The sequence below is a fragment of the Solanum verrucosum genome, unplaced genomic scaffold (genome assembly GCF_900185275.1).
Source record: "Solanum verrucosum unplaced genomic scaffold, falcon-dt-bn FXZP01000103.1, whole genome shotgun sequence".
Taxonomy (NCBI): domain Eukaryota; kingdom Viridiplantae; phylum Streptophyta; class Magnoliopsida; order Solanales; family Solanaceae; genus Solanum; species Solanum verrucosum.
Window position 1 is genome coordinate 8,196,543 of NW_026020048.1, and position 27,153 is coordinate 8,223,695.

The following is a 27,153-nucleotide window of genomic DNA, read 5'->3' on the forward strand; positions in this document are numbered from 1 at the left end:
CTGAAACTGGCCAGGACAGTAATAAAATTGGCTTGCAATATAATATTAATGGCCTTGGCTAGCAATATTACGCCCATTTTATTCAGGTAAGGTACTGTTCTTGCCAGTTTGAATCAGGATAATTTAGATCCGATTATAAACTTCAATTTGTCGAATTTAGTTTAGTAGTTAAACTCTATTAGTGTTTATATGATATTAAAAATAATTTATTTTATCATATTAAATTTTTTTAATGCTAAATTTAGTCAAGTGATTTTATTGATACAAAGATTAAAGTTGAGTGATTTTATTGATACAAAACAAATTTTAATAACTTTGTTAGATAAATTCCCCAAATTGAGTGACCTTTTGAGATATTAACTCTTAAAAATGTGATGTAACACTTAAATAATGTCAAAACCATCCAATACAATTATTGGGCACTATAACAATTCATTTCTCCAAATAGTCATAGTTGAGGGGATAGGATAATGTGATGAGTAATATTGGCCAATGGAATGCACGGAAGCTTACCAACGAAATGAACATGAAAATATGTCATAATATGTCATAATGCTATACATAAAATAAAAAACCACATAATAATTCAAGGGTATAATTGGAAATAAGCTTCTTGTAGAGTCTTAAACCACACACAAGATTAGGTTGGAAATAATGCTTGATAAAAAATAATCACTGCATTGATAATCCCTAGATTACTAATCCCTGCATTGTTAATCCCTGCATTACTAATCCCTGCATTATCACTCTTTCTACCAAACGACCCCTTAGTCTCCTGATATTCCATCTGTCCACTTTTAATTGTCATGTTGAATATAATATTTAAAAACTATACGAAAAGTATTATAAACTTTATTTTTTTTTGCATATTAATATGATGAAAAAATACTTCGTAAAAATATCAGTCAAAGTGATTATCGTTTAACTCTTAAAAAGAAACTATCACAATTAAAAGAGGTCAAAGACCGTATATACCACTTTCCATTTTAGAGTACAATATGTTGTACTCTAGTAACTAATTTGGATCTATCATCTATCTTTTGTTTTATTTTTTGATAATTACTTATGAATGATTTGTTATAATCAAATTAGTAACTATTTTAAAATGTGAACTTAAAATTTTATGGTGAATTTTGAAGTCCTTAAATTATTGAGATAAGTTCTAATCTTATGTTCTAGGATCGATACTCTCTCTCTACATAAATATATACATATAAGTTTAAAAGATATTTTACCATACAATTTATTACCGATCGACTGGATTCATGATTCATCCCCTTGCTATATCCTAGATTCTCCCTGTTTGTGTGTATAACTACTCATTAATTACTATTGTTGCTTGTGTGAGACCCTATATGAATTTCAGGAGTCGGTTTTTCTCGAAATTATCATAATATTTGTTTAATCAATTTAAAAAAATTAAGGTACAATTTATTATTTTATAACTATTTTATCCAAATACATATATACATTTACTCTTATGCAGTCATTTGTCTGTTTTGCACAGGACCGGTTTATTATTAATTTGCTTAGACGACTAGAGACAAATTTTTGATAGTTTAGATTATTATTGATTAATTAATCTTTTCACCGTTGCTAATTGTCAAAAGTATAGTACCAGACAAAATTAGAGCGGTTAATATATGCTGGCCCACCGCTTCCAGGCTAACCCATACAGACTTTGAAATTTGACGGGTCAGGCAGGGCTAACCCATATTTTATGTGGGACATAAAATGGTGGGCCCAACCCACAAGTACGTGGGCTACAGGCTTGCCGAGCCAGCCCTCTTTTCTTAAAAGTCTATTTTTTTTTAATTTTTTAAATTAAATTATAATCTAAAAATATTATCATAAATATCGACAAGACAATATTACATGGTGTTAGTGTTACTACCTGTTAATCAAATATACAAATAAAATTATCTTTATAATATTTATTAAGTTTGATTTAAAGTAAAATCATAAATAACTAAATAACAATATTAACCTAATTGTTTTTCAATTATCATAATAAAACACAAAAACTATGACAATATTCCATAGACTATGACCTATATATATATATATATATAGTGATTCCCTAGAAAATTTAGGAAATTTTAATTTTATGTAGTACATAATTTGTATTTAAATTGTAATATTTCAAACTTTAAATAGATTTTGAGTTTAGACTGTTGTTATTTTTAATACTTTATTTTATTTTTATTTTTTAATTAAGTTTTATTTGGCCCACGGGTCAGCCCTATCTATATTTCTTAAGCCCCATAAATCGGCAGACTTATTCAGGCCGGGCTAAAAAACTCTTTTTTTAAATGGGCTTCAAAAATCGTAATCCAACCCTATCAAATCACGGATTAGGCCAGACCGGCACAACATGTCTAGCACATATTGACGGCTCTAGACAAAATCTTCCAATCATATTTATTAGAGTTTAATTTTTGTTTTTTTTGGCTTTTTTGCCTCGATCTGCAATTTATGTGTATTTTTTGAATATTTTTTTTCTCTATATAAGGTTTCAATGTTGGTGTGTAGGTGAGCTATTTCGCTCCTCCTTTAATAATAGATCCTTGGCACGCCAAAATATTAATTGGCAGAGTTGTTTTGACTATTAAAGAGAGTAATTACCTCACGTCTTGAATTCTGAGTCTGCTTCTGTTAATTTCTTTCTTTTAAAAAGAAGCTAAATGGAAATTTCTAAATTATATTGGACCACTTAATTTGTCTAATTAAATGTCTACACTTTGGTTGAAGATATTTTGTTAGTTTCTTCGTTGACATGCATTCAAGTATACGTTGGATTTGTTCCATTTAGTCAATTAAGTATTTCCTAATCAGGAGTTTCTTCACTCTCATTATCAGGAATCTCAAAAATTGAAATTTGAAAGACGGTAACAATAATTGAGCCAGTTTCTTCCATAAAACTAAATTTCATTCCTATATTACAAAAAATAAAAATAAAAATAAAAATAAAATGCCTATATTACACCGAACTGAGAAAGCATGACAAAAAAAGACGAACCTAAACATAGAAGATATTTTTTTTCAGTTTTAGATAAGATGGCCACACAATCGTGACCTATTTATCTTACTTCTAATCAAAGAAAAACTCCGATAGTAATACTTATGGCTCCGATTTTCACCACCATATTAATTAATCCTCAAAGGGAAACTTTATTTCCTTTTGAAGCCATCACTGCGATACTTCAATTATTTGTGAAACGTCCTTTTTCATCAATAAAATATAATCTAGTTAGATACTATGATCACTTGGAGGTTGAGTTTCTGTCTCGTTGAGTAGCAAGGATAGCATCAATGGCCTCTTTTACTTGTGAAATGTCTGGTGCTTTTCCACCTTGTGTAGGCCAAAATTCATCTGTTGCCAAAACCTATATTCATAACGATATTATGAATTTAACTTCTGTACGTTGAATCAATGTAAAATTGTTCTATATTATTATTATTATTATTATAGCGATAATTGCTCTTATATCAAGTAATGAAGTTAGTAACTCGAAAAATAAAATAACTAACTTAATTCAAGAGCACAAAAATCAGACAAAAATACTCAATGAGGTTTAATATAATTTATAAATATTTACCTTCACTTGCAATTGAAGAAACTTGACGTAACCGATTGCTTTCTCTAACATGGTGACCAAATCAACCTACATTAATTAATATGAACCATGAATATTTATGATCAATTTCTATAAGATTTAATTAGTAAATAAAACATTAAAATGATTTAATTTATTAATTAACCTTGTACGTACCTTGGAACCATTAGGAACAAGTTCTTGTAGTATCTTAAGACGCTCACTAATCCTTTCTCTACGATTCTACAAACAAACATTCCTTTTTAATCTTAATAAGCACGCAATAATTCAAACATTAATTAATTACTTCAAAAATAAGCAATGCAAACCTTGGCTGCAATACTCTGTGGATCCTTTGTACCAATTGAATTATTATTATTATTATTGTTATTATTTGGTTTCCCCTTTTTTGAACCCGCAGTACATTGCTTCTTATTTGTCTGCATGCTCTCTTCCTGCATTAAATTAAATCAAATCAAATTTTCAATACGTTGAAATTTAGACATTGTGAATTCTAAATTGAGAGAGTTGACTTTACAAGTAAATATCAAATTTGTTTTATACTTATTTTTCGTACATATAAATAGGTTCTAGCTTCAAACTATTGAATTTTACCTGACTCGAGAACCTATGATTGGATCCACCACGGGATACTTTATGGTATATTACAATCTCATTACAAAAAAATGGCATAAAAATTTTGGAAAACTAATTAATTACCACGAAGAATATGATTAAGGTATTGAGACATAATATAATTGGATTATTAACTAAAATTGTGATCTCTTTAATGGCTAAAACTTTTAAATTAGATAGTTAGATAATTCAGTATTGAATTTCAAATCTCATGATCGTCACCTATAAAAATAAAATATTTTCATATATTTGACCTTTAAAAATAAAGAAAATTACCGTGGAGGGGCGCTTATTAAAATATGATTCATCAACATGAGTAGTGGTGCTTGCATTAGCTTCAGAATTTAGCCATCCAAATGGCATTCCATTAATATTGGAATTCTCATTAATCACTCTAGGACTAGTGTTACTACTTCCCTTAGGAGTAACACAATTCTGATAATGCAAATTATTATCTTCCCAAACAGATCCTTCAACTTGATTAATATTACTAATCATTCTTGGATTTGGGCAAAATCTTTCACTTTGTTCGAAACTCAACAAAGATCCATTTGCTGAATGCATAAAATTACCATACACCCCTTTGAAATTAATAACAGATTGACCATTGGAATTGGAACTACTAGGGCTAGAAAGGGAAGAATTAGAACTGCTTAAAGCAAAATTCTTGGCTATTTTTGGACTTGTTTTTTCTGAATTTTCACATTCTTCAAAAATTGACTTTGGAGGTTCTTCATGGATCCCATATAACTCTGGGGATGAATGATCATTGATCCCAAATTCACCTTCATAATATTGATCATAATTGTCAACCATGCCCATTTTTGTATCACTCATAATAACATGTTCTTTTGCTAGTGCCATAGACATATTTATGATTTTAGAGAATTGTGTATAGAACAAAGAAAAGATCTAGAAGAATATAACAAGAAGCTAGCTAGCTCTAAATTTTGTTTTGTTTGTTTCTAGTGAAAAAGGTCCAATTGTCTTATTGGAATAAGTGTGAAACTAAGATACTAGAGTATATATAGATTGCAATATAATTCCTTCCGTCCAATTTTACTCGGTCCACTGTATTAAAAATAAATATCTATTTTATTCATCCATTATATTAAAAATAGATGTTCATTTTTACTTATCCAGTTTAAAAAATTAAGAGACCATTTATCATCTTATACATATTTTACCCTTAAGGTTAATTTTGTGATATAATAAAATTGACATGTCAATTTTATTTATTACTCCCTTAGTTTCTATTTATATATCGTCTTTATTAAAAATAAATGTTCCTTACTATTTGTCATTTCACAAAATCAATACATAAATGACACTATTCTTTTTATTTTACGCTTGAAAGTATGAATTAACCAAATTGAGAATACTAAATAGTTCATTGGTTAAATTAATTCATGTCCATTTATCGAAAACTTAACTTCAAGAGAACACTAAATAAAAGTACAATGATAAACATATTTACTTTCTTAAGAGACGTGAAATTTAAATGATGACAACTAATTATTAACGGAGGAAGTACTTTTTACCGGATATATCAAGTCAAATATAAACCGGAATAGTGATTAAAATATATAGAGATTGATAGTAATTAATTAGCTGTCAGAATAGAAAGAGATAAGTGATTAATAGTTAAAATAAAAATAGAAGAAATCAGCAAAACCTTCGGCGTTTCTTACGCATAACCCACGTCTCAGATTCCAATTAATACATTGTTAATAAGTTTTCAAATTCCAAAAAAATGGACTTTGTTTTGTTGAAGGGTTATTTCCTACCAACCTTCCTTGAGAAGCCAATTTACTTAGGTAAAGAGCACGTGCATCTTTCTATTTTATAATTATATTTCACATTCCATGGAGCTAACTACATGCTTTTTCCAGCCTAAATTTGTTTGAAAATTCCTTTTTTTGTGTTTGATTGAGATATACTTAACATGCTGACAGATTCACTTGGAATTTTTTTTAATTTTGGTCTGATCAGTCTATTCTTTTTAACTTAATTTTCATGGTTTCAGTAATAAGAAGTTTAATTATTACGTTAACTATTTATTTGATCCTTTTATGAGCTATATATATTGGTCACATTATTCTTTTACTTTGAGTTCGAAACAATAAATGAAATCTCACTGTCCTATTGTGAATACATGTTTTGAAGAGTTCTACGTGATTTCCTAATTGTATAGTCTTGTGTAATTCTAATTTTCTTGTGAGATAGTTTTTGTAGTTGAGTTAAGTTCAATAATATCTATCTTCTTACATATCAAAACAAGTTCATCATAATTATTTATGGATGTTAAACTCTCATATTAAATTGCTCACGCAACAAAAGCAATCGATAGGGTAAAATTTATAGTTTCATCTGTACAATTTGGGATCAGTCAAGTTGTATTATTGTGAATAGCATGCAGCACCCCAATCAGGTTCAATATTCAAATAATCAAGTGGTTTGCATGGAATTTAATTTCTTTCCAATTATTGACCTTAATTAATATTGGGACACAACTTCCATTTTGTTGACTAATAGTGGCACTGTTGGTTCTACTTCTAATAAATAACCTCTCTCATAAAACGACTAATATACTTCCTCCATTCGCTTTTACTTGTCATGGTTTTACTTAATACACTTATTAAGAAAATAATTAATGATATAGATATTTTACCAAATTATCTCTTATTAAATGATGTCTTGGAAAATAATTTGAAAAAAAAAATATTTAATATTGAGGGTAAAACATAGAAAAAAGTTATTGTCTTTTTTTGATATGTCAAAAATGACAAGTAAAAATGAAAATTTATTTTAGAAATAAGTGACAAATAAAAATGAACGGAGAGAATATATATATATAATACACACGTATATAGTAAGTAGTACTCCCTGCGTCTCAAAATATTTAGTATATATTTGTTATTTTAGAAGTTTAAAATAAAATTTATTATTTTGTTGTCATTTTACACTTAATATTTAATTGTTTGTGAAGAGTATACACACTTCAATATATTCTGGCACATAAATAGCACTTAATATTTAATTGCTTGCGAAGAGTATAAACACTTCAATATATTTTGGCACATAAATAGAGTAATTATTCAATAAAATAGAAATTATATCTTAAAATATAAATAAGAATAAAATGGTTAAACATTACTTTTAATTTATATTATTTTTAAGAAACACATAAATACAAACCAACAACATATCAAATGTAATCACACCGTAGGTCAATGAAAGACACGATAAGAATTTTGAGATTGAGAGAGTAAATCATAAACGTTTGTAAAACCGATAATTCTTGAGAAGTTAATGGTAATATATAAAATTACTATTAATAAATTAAGCAATTTTTAAAAATGAAATTTGTGAAACCCGATGAAGATTGTCATCCACATGTTTGTGTGTTTTGTGACAGACAAGTCGAAATGGGGAATGTGAAAATCAAAGCTGGAATTGGGAGATGAACACAATTCCATGTCTCAAGGACATTATGTTTTTTTTTTTATTAAGATCCATTTTTGAATTGACACACTTTTTAAAAAAATAATTATTGATCTAGTGAGTTTACCATTTTACTCTTATTAATTATGAAATTGATGAGTTAAAAATTAATATTTTCAAAAAATTCTACCTTTTTCAAATTAATTAATTGAGGGTATAATATGAAAAAAATTTGTCCTTTCTTGATCTATCAAAATGGACAAGTAATTAGGGACAACTATAAAAGGAAAAGTGGACAAGTAATTAAGAACAGAGGGAGTAAGTTGAACATCATTGATTATGTTTTTTTTTTTTTAACTTTCTAGTGCATTTTATTTAAGGCAATATTTTCTATCTATTTTATTTGTCATGTTTCTTTAAAATATTTTTTGAAAAGTTATTTGATTAATTCAACCTTATTACTATGTTTTTCACTATATTAATTTCTCAATATGTAATATGTATTGAGCAAAGATAAAGTAAAAACAAATAATTAGTTTTGTCTGTTATCTAAAATAACGATAATTATTTTGAATAAGTTATTTTTAATAGATATTAAGCACGATAATTAAAATGAATCGAAGGGAGTAAATAGTAATACTATATGTACTTATATAGTATAATTGTACTATTTACCCCATGTAGACTGTAGTACCACCCTTTAGAATAGTTATGACAAGCCCATGTTCATTTTTAAGCTCCAGAATATATCTTATCTGGGGCAGATAATATGTATGTAAAAAAAATTCCTAATAGACAGCTAATATAATTAAGCCTCAATAAATTACTTAACTAAGATTTTTATTGAATTTGATTAAGTATGGATCCCTTTAATACTGCTCTTTTAACATGGGCTGCTGCTACGTGTCACTGTGCTAGCACATGGACAGAGACATCATTAGAATTTAAATTGTTGTTTAATTATTAGTAAAATAAACTTCAAGATAAAAATATATATATAAATACAGTAGGAAATTTGTTAATTCGTTTAACAAATAGTGTTATGAATGAAGACAGATTAACTCGAACTTATTTCAATTTTGTGCATATCAATTCCCACATGGTGTAGATAAATGGTCACTACAGTTGTACCAATTTGGGAAGAAAGTTGGTCTTATTCGGAATATGAAAAAAGAAAAAAAGAAGCCGAAAAAAATTTAAACGCACAAAGAAGTCACTGGGGATTCGGGTGAAAACGCTCCCCTAAATCCGCCTATGATAGTTAAGGTCGCCATTTTAATTTTAGGTGATACTAAGCAAATACCCCATAAAAATAAAACTATTACAAGCATATACCCCTTTACATTCATATATGATATCCCACCAAATAATTACACTATATATCCCCAACTAATTTCGCTTAACTAATACTAAATCAGTATCATATACTGTATTGGTATCATTAAGGCTTATAATTTTGCTTAATTGATACTAAATCAATATATATATATATATATATTGTATTGGTATCATTAATGTTTCTTGTTCAGAATATATATAGGTATCATTAAGGTTTCTTGTTCAGAAATTACTCACTAGTATCAATGAAGTGAAATTATCAGCCTTAATGATATCAATGCAGTATATGATACCGATTTAGTATCAGTTAAACAAAAATTATCAACCTTAATGAATGTGGGGTATGGACTGTAATTTTTTTTGAAAAAATAAGTATTTCTTGAATTACTTTGAATTGGGGTATGAACATGTAATTATTTTGTGTTTTATGGCCCATTTATGTAGTTTTTTCCTTAATGTTATTCCAATGTTTAAAAATTGTGCAAGTATAATTCTTGAAAGATTACTCTTATCTACATATTTAAATTGGAGGCTAATGTATTAGTCATATGTGATATATTACTCAACTATACGGACAAACAATAACATACAGAATTTTATACTGTGATCCAACAGTTTTTCTTAAAAAATTCAGCTTGTTCAAAGGTTCTTTAGATTACAGTTTAAAAAGGACAATAAATTACAATAAAAATAAAAAGAAGATCATTTACAAAACAATTGACAAAATTTCACAAATTTAACTCGCATTGTGACCTGCTTTAGTTTTCAGATAACTATTATTATGAATTAATTAATGCAATAATTATCTTTACAAGTGACCAGATACCTATAAAAAAGTTAACACTATTTATGCCTAGAAATTAGAAGATAAAAGAGTTCAAATAACTAGATTATATATAAATTATTTGTGAAATTTGTCAGTTGTTCAACTTCAAAATGTTTATGCTGAATCTGGGATTATTTTCATGTGAAGGAATTTGCTAGATTAAATAATTAATGTGAGACAATCTTGTGGAAGAAAAATTGTGAAAATTAAAGTTAGGGAGCTTGACGAAGAACAAAATACGTTGGGAACTTTTGGGTTTCATAATGCTATGTTTTCGTAACATATTAGCCTCAAAATGCACCACAAAACAAACATGATTCAAGACCTCAGAACCATGGTGTCAGAGTCGGATCCATCTCAATTCATAGTTTATTCACTGTTGAGCCCCTGTATTGTGTTGTTCATGCTTCAATTGACAAGGCTAGGTGTGTAGAGGTGTATGTTGTTACACGTCTGTTGTGCTTGATTGATCGACTTATATGGTCTTGGCTCTTGCAATTGTGAATCCCATTTCACTTATTAGCAATTAGCATTAGAGCCAACAATGCAAGAAAACGCTATAAGAAGTATAAAGTGTGCCAAAAACTAGAAAGACACCAGTATTTTATCAAACCCATAAAGAAACTATCCACGACTACAGCAAAAGTTGCATGTCTTAGACAAGGCGGACACTGTCTGTACCAAGTTACTACAAGGAGCAACAACTTACAGAAGATTAACATACATTTATGCGTTGTTCAGGTAAGTGGTAACAGATATTGGACTCCATTCCAGCAAATGCAACATATTCCAACGATGAACTAATCCCAGCAAACACAATTGGCGTTTCATTAAGTTCCTTCACCTCTGCAAATAATAACTGCCCAAGAAACTCACTGTGTCACCGAGCAGGGGGGAGCTTGAGCCAATGGCAACGTAGCAGCAGGCACCCTGCATATATAAGAGGATCTGTTGATTAAGAAATTTAAAACACAGAGTGGCCAAAAAAAAAAAAAAGTGGTGATTGTGAATATGAAAACAACTTGAATAGTACTTGGGTCGTTAAAATAAATGAGGTGGCAGGACTATCATTAACAGAAGAACTCATAATATGGTCGTTATCTAGGAGTCAGATTTATATGATTAGGTAGTGTAATCAGTGACAGTGAGTAGTGAGAGATGGAGAGCGCGAATTAGTCACAGAAATAAAACAGCTGATAGAGATCTCTATGCGTTCCAAATATTGTAGTTCCTGATACATACAGTTTATACTGTCACTAATCACACTAGGTTCTCTTGAAGACAAAAAAGCAAAACACTGAATAAATTCCTGTGATTTAGTCAAAGTGGAAAACCTCATGAAAGCAAAAAACTCTCAAATGAGAATGGCTAGGCACCCACAAGTAAATAACAATTCCTGCATTTTCTCTTGTATTTTTCATCCATCTTAAATTGAATGGTTCTCATTCAACTAGGTTGTTTCACAAAATAACCTCTTCTTCTTCTTCAAGTTTTTCTTTATCTTAGCTTTCATAATAAGTTTGTAATTGAGAACCACTTACATGTTTGTTAGTCATTCAACTTAACATGTGACCAACTTCTTCCCTATCTTCACTTCATAATTAGACAAGAGTCACAGTAGCTTTTCGAAGTAACCCTTTGACAAGCGAGTAACCTTAAACTTACAAATGCAATATATTTGTCCCGATACATTGCAAATGAAGTAACTGGAATTTAGTTCCAAGGCTAACGTGATCCGAGCTTTAAGCAAATTAGCATCTGTACTAACTACCAACATTTATCTTTGTCCAACTTCTTGTGCCCTCCTCAACTTGGGCACAATTTCAAGCAAGAAGTTAATTTTTTTATTGCATTCAAATAAAAGTGGCATGTGGGACTACATTGGGTATGTTGTTGTATTCAAGTATAAGCGGTCTAAAATGGATATTAATCTTTTGAGAATTTTGAATATTTAAACATAAAAGAGGGCCTTGTGGTAGTTCTTGTATAGGGAAATTTAAATGTTCTGTTGCTTTCTCAATAAATAAATAAATTAGAAGTACTAAAAACTGCAGAAGAGAAACTTCCTTTAGAAAAAAAAACAATATTGTTATAGAAGACACAATTACATGCTTGCGCACTAAGTGCTGGAAATGTGTGGTGCATACTACTACATGAACAACACACTGTTTTGATGTGTCACAGCTTACATGGACAACTAATTAGGAAGGTTAGGTGACATATATGGCTAACTTGACAAATTTTGATATTAACTCATTATATTAACCATAAATGATTGATGGTGCAGGAGACGCAAGTAACAAATGCACTACTGAGTTTTTGCAAAGCTTTTGAGGACAATAGTTTTACTTTTGTGTTCCTCTCGATAAGATATTTATAATACAGTCTACTAATAGACTTATGACTTGATACAGTATATTTGACCAGAAACCAATTTGCTAGAGTCATGAAGACACTGTAACAACTAAAGGACGTGGGAGAATGTAATCCTGAGTGGCAAACAGATAGATTTAGTCACTCATGAAGGGGAAAAGGAAGGATATAGACGGCAAAAGGAAAAAATGAACAGAACACTTATTTAATTGGTTGTGAACATAGAACAGACATCTTATACAGGACTTTAAGTTTGATGAAACAAAAGAGTTTCCTAATCAATAGCAAACCTAATTATAGCAAAACCTTTAATAGCATTCTATGTCTACTTACTATACAATTATCTAGACATGTATAACAAATATAGATACATTCTAACAAGTTAGAAAACTTACTGAGGGTCAACTTGCACAATTTTTTTCTTTGCTTTTCTCTTGTTTCGCCGTTTCTTTCCAGAAGTTGAGCAAAGCAAAGATGGATCCAGGACAGGGGGCACAAATACTATGGGAGGCGCCACTTCCACTATTGAAGATCCTGATTTTGGTCTTTTAAATACATGAAGCTGATCTGGTGCCTGAACATCACTAGGTTGTCCCAAACTATATGCTAAAAGTCCACTATTAGCCTTTTTCCCAGCACCTTCACTAATTTCAACTTCTTTTCTTTTATCCACATGAAGTGGACGACCAAATTCCATTGGCAAGAAGCCAGCATTAACATCACCTGTATCCTGAACTTTATCTAGTGCAGCATAAAGCTTGCGTTTAGACTTGATGATCTCAAACATCACAGTTCCAGCACCAGTTTCTGCAAAATAAGTGATGAAAAGTTAACATTTCATTACAAGGAAGCACTTGAAAGATTAAATATTGAGATCCCCTTCCTTTTCTTTTTTTTTTTTGGATGAATTGAGATCCCCTTCCTTTTCCGGAAGAGGTATTGGGAGAAGGTGGTTGACCTAAGATGGAAATAACTGCTGCTCGAGCTGCCAGCTGTTCAGCTTCTTTCTTGTTTTTCCCGATTTCTCCCGTATAATGAATACCATTGAAGAACGAGGTAGACTTAAAAACAGGAAGCACTGCCATAGATTGACTTGTCTGATAAGTAGGTTTCTCCAGGTTCATTTTAACAGCATACTCATTCAGGATAGACTTGCAAAACACTGTATCCTAGAGTACATAAAGGTAAAATAGTATTAGTAATATGAAAAAGGATATATAATTCAGACTGTCAGAAAACACCTTCCAGTTCCAACTTTGGTGTAAATGGAAATAGAAAACTTTTATAGGGTTGATTTGACCAAGAGTTGAAACAGATTTGGATCAACTGATCTTTGGAGCATAAGTTTTAGATTTCAGAAACTATAGAAACAAAGAACCTGTCTGCTAGACCTAAGATCCAAACGCCACACTAGTACTGAAGCCCTTCAATTAGCCTCATTCTCTGGCTCTTTAACACATCATAAATAAATCAACCTACTTTTTTGAAACAGAATGTGCCCATCTAATATCCAAACACCATACTAGTACAACAGCTATAACTGAAAGCTTTTCCATTAAGTCTCATTCTCTGGCTCTTCAACAATTCACACATAAATAAACAAACTTCTTTAAATTAAAATGTACCCTATACATCCATATATGTAAAATAAAAGTGAACATAAATGTTCAACATCACAATGCTAGAGAAAAATAGTCTATTCCCACCCCACCCACTCTCTCTCTCTCTCTGTGGGTTTCTCGTGAAAAATCTAGTGTTATTTTCTGACGCCACCTATATACTGAAGAACCAGCAACTATGGAATAGGTAAATGCAGAATTAAAATAATTAACACAAGATTTTACTGGAAAAAACCCTTTCCCAAAAACAAAAAAATACGACCTGCCTTGTAGGATTTCCCTCTCAAATTACCACTAAATTTGAGTCACTGCTTTATGTTACAACTCTATAACCAAGGGATCTACAACTATAGCACCTTTTCCCCTTTACGATTTCTCCCAATTGTATCTCACTTCTTTCAAGACTCTACTTAGTGAAGGAAGCCCATACAACTCCAAACAACAGCTATGACAAATAACTAGGAATGCAAAGGTTACAAGTTCAGCTCAACGAAACAAACTAGACAACAAGAACTGTTATAATAAATCTGGATAGGAAGAGGTTCTTTTTTTGTTGCCAGGTGACTCTCCTCAAACTGAAAAAACTTTGTGATAAGACCTTGTTCTTATTCTCTCTTTGTATGATCTATTTTCTCTCTGTGTGGATTCTTCAACAACATCAATGTAACGCTTTATATAGTAGTAGATGGTCATTTTTTGTTCTCCCAACTCAACATGGATTAGTTCAAGAATTCAAGAACCTAATCCAAGTTTGACCTTATTTCCATCTTTCTTCCACGTCGACCTTCTCTTATTACTAAAGCTTCTTCCTTGTGTGCAAATATGATAATATTTTCATATTGCTTCTTGTTCCTTACTGCACCAGATTACCCATAATCGTAATTTCTCAAGGAATCCATCAATGCACTTGGAATCTGCTTTGCTCTCGATCAACTGTCAACTTCAAGACTAATGTGAAGGACCTGGTTTCTTCAATCCTTGCAGTGTACTCTTGATGGCATCTCTTGTAGTAGACATGTTAAGGAATTCGTTCTTTGGTCGTTCTTAGTCATAACTCATAATCACTACCAGTCCTTATTTGAGACATGTATAATATCTGGTTCTTGTATATGTTTGTTATGTTTTCCTAATCATCTATTAATCATCAAAACTTCACATTGTTAGCTTACCACATAGCTCCCTAACTCATGGCTCTTCGCTCAACAATTTTCCCCATTTTGATGATGGCAAACCCATAACAAAATATAACTCAATCATTGTAGTCGCATACGCACTCAAATGCACGCCTCCCCCTAAGAACCAGCTTCATGTTGATCATCATGACTTGGTAAGATGTGAGCTCTTACTCAAGTCTTTCATGAGACCAATCTTCCACTCACCGCAACCTAGTAAGTGACCAGGTTATGTGAACCTGATCAAATCCATATGTTTCTTGTACCAGTATCAGGTTCAATTATAACTCTGCACATGGACCATGTTCTTTTAGAAGTTGTCTCCGGTACAAGTACTCCAAGAACCAGGTTCTTTCTTATCAATGATTATCAGAGTTGTTCAGACTAAAACTGTGGTGGAAGGTATCAGGTAGACATTGGAATTAGTCAAGATGAACGTAAGTTGACTCACCTACCACATTTTCCGGAAGAAAAAGGAATATCCGAATAGTACTTTAAAGTTCACTAATTTTCATAAGACCGTTAGCAAAAAAAATGCTTTTATCACTTACAACTGAACAATATATGTGATTGAAGTTGATAACATATCAACTATGGTAAGTTAAAAAGGGAAAGGTCTCCAGTGAGCTCATATAATATTACATAGCATTAAGGTGTCGTTTGGTAGTTGGATGAAAAACAAGTTATCTATGTATTGATTTCCGTCTTACTTATACGACCTTTGGGTGATAATTCAGAAACCCGCATAACTCATACATGTATAAGTTATGAGGGAATCTATGTATCATTTTTTACAGGATAGAAGGTGGAATAGCTAATACATGCATAACTAATCCTTGCATAACTAATATATGCACAAAATAATACATAGATTCGCTCATAACTAATCCATACATTACTAATACCTGCATAACTCTAACCAATTACCAAACGACCTCTAAAAGCTAAAGCACAGAGGTAAATGTTTACACTTTACACATAATTTTATTTTATTTTGAAAATGGTAATGGTGTATTCTTTAGCATTAAGGAGATGTTGGTGACCTGCAAACAGAGGGGAACAAAAGAAGAGAAAAAAAAATTAAAAAAAATTATTTACAAGGGTCCTAATAATTCTACAATTTGTTCTGTAACCTCTAAACCTTTCTCTTTACACCAAAAATAAAAGCATGCAATACAATCCCATCTAACCTTCTGAATGGAATTGGACCTATCTTCAAAATTTCTACTATTTCTTTCTTTCCATACTGTCCACCAAATGCAATGTGGAATTATCCTCCACCATGCCTTTTGACTCTTGCTCCCCCTCTTCTTATCCAACAACACAACAAATCTGCAGTATGCTCGGGCGTGGTCCAATTTGTTTTTGTGAGACTAAGGAAGATGGCCCAAATTTGTGTTGTAAAGTTGCAATGCAAGAATAGATGCTGGTTGGTCTCTGCTGCGTTCCCGCATAATGAACACCAAGATACTATAATCTTTCCTTTTCTCCTCAGCACTTCATGTGTCAGGCAAGCCCTTCTAGCAACCAACCATGTAAAGCATTTTATCTTAGTTGGTGCTAAGGTTCTCCATACCTTTCTCCACAAACTTTGCTTAGAGTTGCGTTGCTGTGGACTTTCCATTTTGTATGCTCTGCTAACCGCGAAAGCCCCTTCTTTACTATGTTTCCATCTCAAAGAATCAGGAGCATTGGTGATGCCAGGGAATTTTTCTAAAAGCTCTAGCAATTTGGCCTCTCTCTCCACTTCCCAGTCATTCAAAAACCTTCTGAAGATTAGATCCCACCCTTGTGCTGTCCAACATTCATTGATATTTGCATCAGGATTACTACATAGTAAGAACAGATCTGGAATGGATTCTTTTAGAGGAATCTGTTTGTTCCATGCATCTGTCCAAAACTTAGTTCTCCTGCCATTTCCCACTTCAATATACGTATTAGCTTCAAGTTTTTGCCATAAGTTTCTGATAGTTCTCCAAACCCCCACCCCATAGGCATCAACACTAACATTACTGCACCAAGGATTGTACTCACCATACTTGGATCTGATGACATCCTTCCATAAAGCTTGCCCCTCTTCATTATACCTCCATAACCACTTCATCAAAAGACTATTGTTTTGCTTCCTTAGATCTCTAATACCCATACCTCCTTTGTCTTTGCTTTTCAAGGTTATCTCCCATTTGACTAGGTTATAACCTTTAATTTCTTTGCATCCATGCCAAAGGAAGTATCTTCTAGTCCTACGGGTTCTCTCAGCTTATTGACAAACAAGGATGTGTTTTACACTTCAAACAACGAGAATCATCCTGTTTCACTCAATGGAATTGGTAAATAATCTACCAAAACACTGAATTTTTCAACCCGTAATCAGCTTGGTCTAACCATTATGCGTGTATGAAGAATATTAACTAAACCTGCCTGCAGAATTACAGCTATTTCTCAGAAAATTTTTGTGACATGTCACCATCACATCTTCTTCCCAGGGGATAAAGTACAAAGCTATAGGAACCTATTCATCAAGATCAAACTAATTATAGTTACTTAATTCCACCGCTGAAGTTAAATGCGTTGGTGCGGTGCCAATTAAATTGAACATGACGATGGGTAATAGAGAGCAAAAGTGAACAAGTTACTTCCTCCGGAATTAAGCTGACTTAAATCTTTCGAGGAACTTTCAAGTTCCAGGAAAGTCCGAGAATAAACATGTATAGAGGACATAAAAAATATAGAAGGTGGAAAAAATTCTTTGGAAGAACTGGTACTTGGTAATTACTAGGCAGTACTTTGGAAACTAATTATACTCTGAGACAACATTTGGGACAGAAGCCAACATATCATCATAGTCTTTTAGATCTTTGATAAAGAAAAATATTTCAGAATATTGCAGTCTCAACCGTTGGCTTCCTCAATATTCACATGTTAAAAATATCAAGGATAGATCAAAAATGATTTCTGAGTAGTCATAGAGATTTAAGAAAAAATGAATACAATACTGTAATGCCTCAGTCTACACCATATATGAAGGGCATGAGTACGCTTTTTTATTCACAACTTTCATGCTTTTCATCTACTGACCTATTCAGTTGGAGAAAGAAGAGAGTTTCATCTCATATTACAACATTATCAGTGCCATAATTCAGGATAATCATGAATCAACCTTTTTAACCTCAAGATATCCAATACTCTAACCCTAATGCATCGCCCAAAGAAATTAAAATTCAAGGCCCATTTATAAAAGTGAGCGCCACTTTAAAATCAGGCATGCCTTAAATAAGATGTCCCTTTGAGAAAATCACCTAGCAACTAAGATATAAGTCATTTAGACTCTTATAAAATTGAATAACCAAAATATATTATTCAGCAAGAATACAACAAACCTCACGAATAAGAGGGCATCCCTCATGTTTCAGCTTTTCTTTCACGCCAATCAAAGCAACTTTGGCGGCATCCTGCTCTGCAGCCTTTACATGTGAAAATGTGTTAGGAGAGGTATACCAAACCCCATCAACCAAAACACTGGATCTAAAGAGGGGTGCATGCTGAGAGCTTGCATTGACAGTGTGATAAACAGGACGACCTAGGGACGACCGCTGGGTCAACTCTTGTAGGCGATTCTTGTGAATGAATTCCTCATGAATATCTACAACGAGAAATGACAATATCAAGTCAGAGTGGAGCTAGTATCATAAACAAATTAGGTTCCAAGAGTTTCAAACATGTTAAACCAAAAATATCTGTTGTGCGTCGTCTTTTATAAAAAAGGGCTAAACAGCAAGATTTGAATAACCATTTCCATTCAAAACATATATTTAATTATCTTTCTGAAAACAGAGGGCTAATTTAAACACCTACTGCATACTTCATTATATATACACTAGCACACACCTATATATGTGCGTACAAACCAACTAAATCATGCACTGATTCTTCAGATAAATCTTTATCCGAAAAAACAACAAAAACCTTCCAGGGTGTAGGGTGTAGGATGCATCATCCTACTAATTCAGCACCCTAGGCTTCTAAATCAGTTCATTTCCTTTGTAAACCATTCAAGAAAAACCTCGCAGTACCAGCAAGGGGTAGGTGTGATGGTTGGAATCCGTCTAACATCAAGTAGTGGTTTGGGCTTCGACCCCTAGGAAGGGAGAACATAACTCCCGATAGGAAGAGCTCTAACCCCTAACTGCGCTTACCCCACAGGAATTTAAACGCACCACTGAGTTCTTAATACCAGATGCCCAAAAGCCAGGGGGGGAATCCCAGTACTAGCATGGTTTCTTCTCTACTCCTTACCAAAAGTGTTTTTTTTCCTTAAGGAAAGAATTAGAAACAAAGAAATCTCATTGTTCTGATGCTACTCTTGAAGAACATCCCTACTTCACAAATTACAGACACACAAGTGATGCTCCCCTAGATTAAGGGTGCTTTCGTTATGAACCAATTTTCTCATGTTCGGTTGGTCAAATATTTTGGAAAACATTTTCTCTAGGAAAACAAGCTCCTTGAAAATGAGGAAAATGACTTCCCTAATGAAAGTAGAGAAAACAAGTTCCGCAAGTGGCATTCCACATTGATTGTGTCCTCTCCACCCTCAACCTCATCTTCACCGCCACCCCCCATAATCCTCGTCCCCACCACCTCACACCTCTACCTTCCCACCTCCCCTAATATTTGACTAAATTATATTAAAATGCTTTTAGGATAATACATTTTTCTTACCTACCGAACACAAAGAAAATAAGTAAGAAACCACTTACTCTCCCAGAAACCCCTCTTCCAGAACACAAACATCCCGTATAATAGCAAAAAAGCATCACCACAAAAGCCCATTTTCCATCACCTCCCAAGTCGAATAAAACAATTAACAGTTTCTAGGTTGATGGGTTTTACAGATCCAGAAACCAAAACACCTAAAAAAAAAATCAAAAGAATACTATCTCTACCAGCACTTGACAGCAAAACAGAGAATGAAAAACTTACTTTGACGCTCTCCTTTTTCAGTTTCAGTTTCAGTTTCAGAAATGTTTGGTTGAGGGCTTTGAATAATCACATGTTCGGCCATTTTGATGGGCTGTTCAGAGCTTTGAGTCACAGAATTCACTTCCTCCATGGTTGAAGAAGATGACATTTCCCAAGTTGTTTTTTTAGAGTTCACTGAAAGAGAAGGCAATTTGTAATTCTTGGTACACACTACACACACAACATTTTGCAATATGCTAGGTTTATTTCTTAGACAAAGAAATTGGGATTTGAACTCATGTAATGTTATTTGTGGATAGTTGTTACATGTATTTGTAATTGTAATAGTGTAGAATATAATATTGGGTTTTGGAGTATTCTTCTAAGTTTTATTATATTGTATCGTTAAATTCATGTAATATAGTATTATTATTTTATGTAACTATAAATTTGGTGTAGTTTGATCATTATTTATTTATTTTGTTTCTTTATTTAATTAATTAATTTTATTTTTTAAGCTTTTTTTTTTAATAATAATTTTTTCTTGTATTCTTCTTCTTTTTTAGATTTATCCATTATGATAATGATTTGTTTAATAATTAAAAATGATATAATTTATTTCAATTTTGTATTCATCAAAATAATGTAGTTTAAATATAATATGATGTAAAAATGATTTAAAAAGTTATTAGTCAATTTTTATTTATGAGTTGAACTCATAATATATTTGTTACATACTATCTGTGAGTTAAGTTTTTAAAATTAGTAATTAATGGTATTTGTCAATTGTGATTTTTAGTCGCAATCAGTTAATGCAATTTATATGTTACATTTGACGAATGGTGATAACTACATGTTTAAATTCATTAGACATTTGTCCCATGCGATTGTAAGTTGAATTTTTTGAATTAGTAATTAATGGTATTGACCAGTATGATTTTTAGTCGCAATCAACTAATGCAATTTATAAGTTACATTTGACGAATTGTGATAACTACATCGTTTAAATTCAAAGACATTTGTCCCATGCGATTTGTAAGTTGAGTTTTTGAATTAGTGATTAATGATATTTGACCAATGTGATTTTTAGTCGCAATTAGTTAATGCAACTTTTAAGTTACATTTGACAAATTATGATAAACTACATCGTTAAATTCATAAGACATTTGTCCCATGCGATTTGTAGGAATTGAGTTTTTGAATTAGTAATAATGATATTTGACGAATGTGATTTTTAGTCGCAATCAATTAATGCAATCTTTAAGTTACATTTGACGAATTGTGATAACTACATCATTTGAACTCATAAGACACTTGTCCCATGAAATTTGTATGTTTAGTTTTTTGAATTAATAATGAATGGTAATTGTCAAATGTAATTTTTAGTTGCAGTCACTTAATGCAATTTATAAATGGTATTTGACTAACGGTGAAAACTATAGTTAAAAGTTAAATAAGTTTATATGTCAAGTATAAAAGTCTTTATTGTGATAACTTAGACAGAAAAGTAAATAGTTTATTTAAGTAGATTTTTAAAAAACGTAAATATTAGAAATAATCTTTATTGTTAGAATGTAAAATTAAAACTACAAAGTTGATTTTCACATATAAGTATTTTCAATTTACTTGTTTTATGTCAATCAATTTATGAAAACGAATAAGAATATCTTTTTAATGTACAACTTGTAGTTGATTTTCTCCTTTTCCTTGCTTTTGTGCTCTCAAGCGTCTCAAAAGGAAATAAAAAATGGGCTGCCTATATATTGGAAAAATTACGCAGTTAAGCAAATTTATACTACTTAATTACTCATCATAGCTATAGTTTGCTATAATTACAACTCGCGACTAACATTATATATTAATTACGTGGGCTGACTTCGAGTTTGTATAATTAGTCACGTTTGTATATGTATAATTCTCCAGAATATACAAATACATATGTATAATATGCAATTATCTAACCAATATACATATACAATTCACCTCTCTCCCACTCTCTGCCCTTTCTCGCTCGCCTCTCTCCTCCCTATCCCAATCTTGCTCGCCTCTCTCCTCCCTCTCCCAATCTCGCTTGACATATATACAAATGCATATGTATAATATACAATTATCTAACCGATATACATATACAATTCACCTCTCTCCCACTATTTGCCTTCTCTCGCTCGCCTCTCTCCTCCCTCTCCAAATCTCGCACGCATCTCTCCTCCCTCTCCCAATCTCGCTTGACATATATACAAATACATATGCATAGTATACAATTATCTAACCGATATACATATACAATTCACCTCTCCCCACTCTTTGCCCTCTCTTGCTCGCCTCTCTCCTAGAATCGCTCGCCTCTCTCCTCCCTATAACATGTAGCTATGAATTGTAATTATCAAACTATAGCTATGGAGAGTAATTAGGCTATTTTTGAGTGGTCATATGTGAAAGTTCCTCTATATATATTTTTTGTCATAATTATTTGTCAACTTTTGAATTGATACACATAGTAAGAAAACAATGATTGACTTAGTGAATTACTCCCATTTCACCTTATTAATTATGAAATGGATTAATTAAAAATTTAAGATTTTCAAGAAGTTTTAACCTTTTCAAAATTAATTAAATGAGGTATAACAGGTAAAAAAAAATTGTTCTTTCTTAATTTGTCAAAATGGACAAGTAAAAAGAGACAGATAAAAAAAAAACTGTACAAATAATTATGGACTGAAAAAGTATAATATAATTTTTTTTTTGAAGTTGACGTACTTCCTCCGTTTCAAATTAATTGAATTGTTGAAATATTTTTCATTTTTCAAATTAACTTAATTGTTCAATTTTCGAGACTATTTTTAGAATGTTCTTCCAATTTTACCCTTCATTAGTTAGTATTGGAATTAGTTATTAATTAATGTTTTGTTATTTTAATCATAAATTTGACAATAATTAATAAGGGTAAAATGAAAAGTTATATCTAATTTATGTCTTAATCTTCTTTTCTTAAAAAATGTGAAACACCTCAATAATTCGATTAATTTGAAACGGAGGAGTAATCTCTTCTCCTCATTATGTGAGTATGTCTTTGCATCAAGGCGTACAAAAATAGTCAGACATTATCATGAAGGTCACGAAATTAAGGATTTGTTTGGCCTCAAAAATATATTTGGGAAAATTTTGCAGAAATTTAGAAAATGGTGTTTGACTACATAATTTGTTATTTTTTGACAAATATATTTGCCAAATATTTCAAGTTTTCAAATATTAGAATTTGAAGTATTTAAGCCAAGTTCTAATATTTAGAAATTTTTAAAAATTAAAAAATTAATCCAAATTTTTATATTTTATAAAAAACATCCATCATTTATTATTTCTCCTTACTAATATTTATCTATCAAATTACTCCGTTAATAATTAATAATTACTCTTCTTTCCTATTCATACAAAACTTGGCAGAAATAGAAAATTTATTTTTAATAGCTAGGTTATATTCATCCTGAATCAGTGACAAGTTTAAATATGCAATGAAGTCTTATTTTTGTCCATATTGTTATTTTGTTGTTGTGACTGTTATAAGGTTATTTTTCCGAAACATGTTCATTATAAAATGACAATACAAACTTAAAGGTATATTTAATAACTTAAAACTTATAGATATAAATCATATTTTTTGAAATAGTCAAATATTCTCCCAAAACTTCTGAGTTATGACCAAACGCATGGTGAAACTTCACCCAAAAATGATTTATCTAGAATATTTGTGAATTTGGGGCCAAAAACTAATTAACAATAAACTATATATGAATTTGGAAATGTAGCTGGAATAGCTCAGTTGGTTAGAGCGTGTGGCTGTTAACCACAAGGTCGGAGGTTCAAGCCCTCCTTCTAGCGGTTTTTTTATTTCATTTTTTTATCGTTACAATTTTTAGGAAATTGGGCTGGATTCTACATGAACCATGTGGGCCGCATCATCTCATTCCAAAACTGTATCAGGTCCAACAAGACAGTTTCGGGAGCTAATTCAAAATTACCTACTCGATTAACAAGCTTTATCTGCATGAAGTGACGTAAATAAATCAACAAATATGAAGCAAGACCTACTTCCTCCCGTTTTAGGTATAATTGAGAGAGTTATCTCCCTTCACCAACAATGGCGTAAAAAATATATTATTTATGCTTTTTTTTCAACAGCAGATTAGATCAATATACTGAATTACTACCTACTAAAGTATTTAAGTAAGGGAACTATTAATTCAAATTAAATTTTATACCCATAGTTTATTTTAATTGTAATTCGCAGTAAACATCCCCTTTTTTTGCCATCTGATTCGGTATACAATTAGCCATTTTCGGTATATAATTAGTCATTTTATACATTTCGGTATAAATTGTATAAAATGCGTTTGTGTTTGTATAAAGCGAGAGAAAAGTGTATATAAAAATACAAATATATATATATTTTCGTCCTATACACTTATAATTATACAAATATATATCTTATTATACAAATTACAATGTATAAATGAATTTATACAAAATTGAATAATTTGTATAAAATTGAATGTTTGCAGCGAATTACACAAATCAAAAGCTCCATAACAAACATAAAATTTGTTATGGAGCGCAATTATTCAAACTATAGCTATAACATACAAATATAATTTTTATGTTTGCTATATGTGAAAGTTGGTAGCAGATATCCCCCAGTTCAAATGCAAGTTGGGAATTTGCATCAATATAATTATAAAATTTACATAGGAGACTAATTATGTGTCACGTCTCTCGTCGAAAACATTATGAATTAATTAGCCCCAACAGTGCGCAGTCAAATGATTGGAATAATTTGTGATAAAGAATAAATTCACATGATTTTTTACTCAATCGACTTTCACATATAGCAAACACAAAAATTATATTTGTATGGTATAACTATAGTTTGCATAATTGTATTCCATAACAAACTTTATGTTTGTTATGGCTATTTCGCTATACATATATACAAAAGAAGTAATTGTATAATATATTTCGGTATACAAATACAAAAGAGTCAATTGTTTAATCTGTATTTGTATAAAATGAGAAAGAGAGAAAAACAAAAGAAAACAGGGCAGGGGAAGATCGTATTTGTATAATCATAAGTGTATAAGACGAAAATATATGCATTTGTATTTATATATACAATTTTCTCTCGCTTTGTACAAACACAAATGTATACAAACACAAACGCAATGTATACATTTGTGTTTGTATAAAGTGAGAAAGACGAGCGAGATCTGGAAGAGGGGAGAGAAAGTATATATATATACATACAATTTTCTCTCGCTTTATATAAATACAAACACATTTTATACATTTGTGTTTGTATAAAAGCGAGAGAGGCGAGCGAGAATGCCCAGCGAGAACGATATTCACCAGGGAGAGAGGCGAAATAGCAACAGTTTGCTATGGGTTACAACTAAATCAAACTATGGTTATAACATTTAATTTGAATTAATAGTTTGTTATTATATACAATTTTTTCTTTAAAATTAGTACTCCTTCTGTCCAATAATGATTGTCTACTATTGAGTATTGACTTGACACACTTCTTAAAAAATATTACTAATAAATTATAGGGTAAATATTACTATTTATCCTTTGATTTTATTAAATTTAATAATAAATAATAGTATTTAATAGCAAGGGTAAAATAGATATAAAAGATAATTTTTTTAAAATTTTTTTAAATAATTATTTTTAGTATTGTGGACAATTATGATTGAACGGAAGGAGTAGGTCAAAAGGGCTCCTAAAGTCAATACTTAAGGGGGCACATGGTCCACATTGTTTCTTGTACCACTTGCTGTGGGACTGGGAGCAAAACGAATATTTACCAATTGTTTTCTCTCTCCATTTGTTAATTAATATGTTTACCTTTACATATATTATTATCCTCTTAATTAATCATTGGTTAGATGGAAGTGCCATTAAGTTAAAATCTAATTGCACAAATAAGCATCCATCCATGGAAGTGGAATTCTGTAAATGCCTGTACAACACTCTACATGCATTTCATTTCATTCAAATATAATTGGCTACTTACAAGTTACAATTTGTCATATCATTATCAATCACAAATTTATTGAAATATATAAATCATCTTTATCTATTTTATTGTATTCAGGTCCATTTCATTCCTATAATACTAATTGAACAAGATTATAAAATAGTTTTTAGTGTAAAATGACAACTCTGTATTTCTCTCTTTAATATAACTTTTTATGTTTATGTTCTTACCTTATCGTAAGGAGGCAATGACTTCATTATATATTCAAGTCTTCTCTAGTTAGATTGAGATTATATTGGACTATATAGTCATGTCAACATTTAATTACTAATCTTTAGCAGAGGTGAATCTAAGATTTCTAAAATATGAGTGTCATTGTGCAACATTTAACCTTCTAATAGCATGAGTGTCAATATATAATATATAAAATATATACATAAAATATCTAGTTTTACGGAGAGATCACAAATTTACCAGCCCTAATTTTTGTACTTAATTAAGTTCGTCACTGATCTTAAGCTAATTAAGCTCTACTACACGTTATGTCTATCACTAATTAATTGAAGTCTAAAGATTCTAACATGAGATAATCTATTACATCTCATGACAACCACCGAATGGAAGTTCAAACATGATAGTTAAACCACGTAACAACATTACAACTAGCAACCAGGGGCGCCGGAGCCACATTATAGTGAGGGTTCATTCCAACCTCCTTCGACGGAAAATTATATTATTTATACATGGTCAAAATAATTTTTTAAGTATATAAAATAGATATAGAACCCCCTTCGACTATTTCATGTGTCTATTATATTTCTTCAGATTTTGAAATCTATTATTGAAAGTCCTGGCTCCACCACTACTAACTACTATAGTATCTATGAAAATTCAACAAAAACCCTATTAATGTTAAAAATTGTATATCTTTGTGTAGCTTTGTTTTTTTAAAAAAAAAATGGTGAAGCAGCAAAATGTGCACACATCTAGCTGCTACTTGACCTTCACATACGTTTTGTTAATTTTTATTTTATAATTTTTTTCTTCTTGTTGCATGTGGTGAACGTTCTCCATTTATACATTTTTTTGCTACCCACATGGTGTGAGATATGATTATGATGTCATGATGCTCTAGCTAGTGGGCTTGAAATCAAAT

The 27,153-nt window shown here is 31.1% G+C and overlaps 2 protein-coding genes and 1 non-coding gene across 3 annotated transcripts; 1 reads left to right on the plus strand and 2 right to left on the minus strand.

Annotated features, from left to right (window-relative positions):
- Window positions 1-3,006: 3,006 nt before the first annotated feature.
- Window positions 3,007-5,102, minus strand: LOC125822774 (transcription factor RHD6-like). Its single transcript, XM_049502232.1, has 5 exons — window positions 4,509-5,102; window positions 3,926-4,051; window positions 3,774-3,839; window positions 3,600-3,665; window positions 3,007-3,386 (listed from the first exon to the last, which is right to left on the minus strand). The coding sequence occupies exons 1-5, from the start codon at window positions 5,100-5,102 to the stop codon at window positions 3,264-3,266; spliced, it is 975 nt and encodes a 324-aa protein (XP_049358189.1). The 3' UTR covers window positions 3,007-3,263.
- A 5,610-nt stretch (window positions 5,103-10,712) lies between these two features.
- Window positions 10,713-20,244, minus strand: LOC125822772 (double-stranded RNA-binding protein 4-like). Its single transcript, XM_049502229.1, has 5 exons — window positions 19,988-20,244; window positions 18,385-18,647; window positions 13,172-13,382; window positions 12,609-13,020; window positions 10,713-10,770 (listed from the first exon to the last, which is right to left on the minus strand). The coding sequence occupies exons 1-5, from the start codon at window positions 20,133-20,135 to the stop codon at window positions 10,713-10,715; spliced, it is 1,092 nt and encodes a 363-aa protein (XP_049358186.1). The 5' UTR covers window positions 20,136-20,244.
- Window positions 20,245-23,768: 3,524 nt separating this feature from the next.
- TRNAN-GUU (transfer RNA asparagine (anticodon GUU)) lies at window positions 23,769-23,842 on the plus strand. Its single transcript has one exon. It is a non-coding gene; the product is annotated as a tRNA-Asn (tRNA).
- The last annotated feature ends 3,311 nt before the right edge of the window (window positions 23,843-27,153 follow it).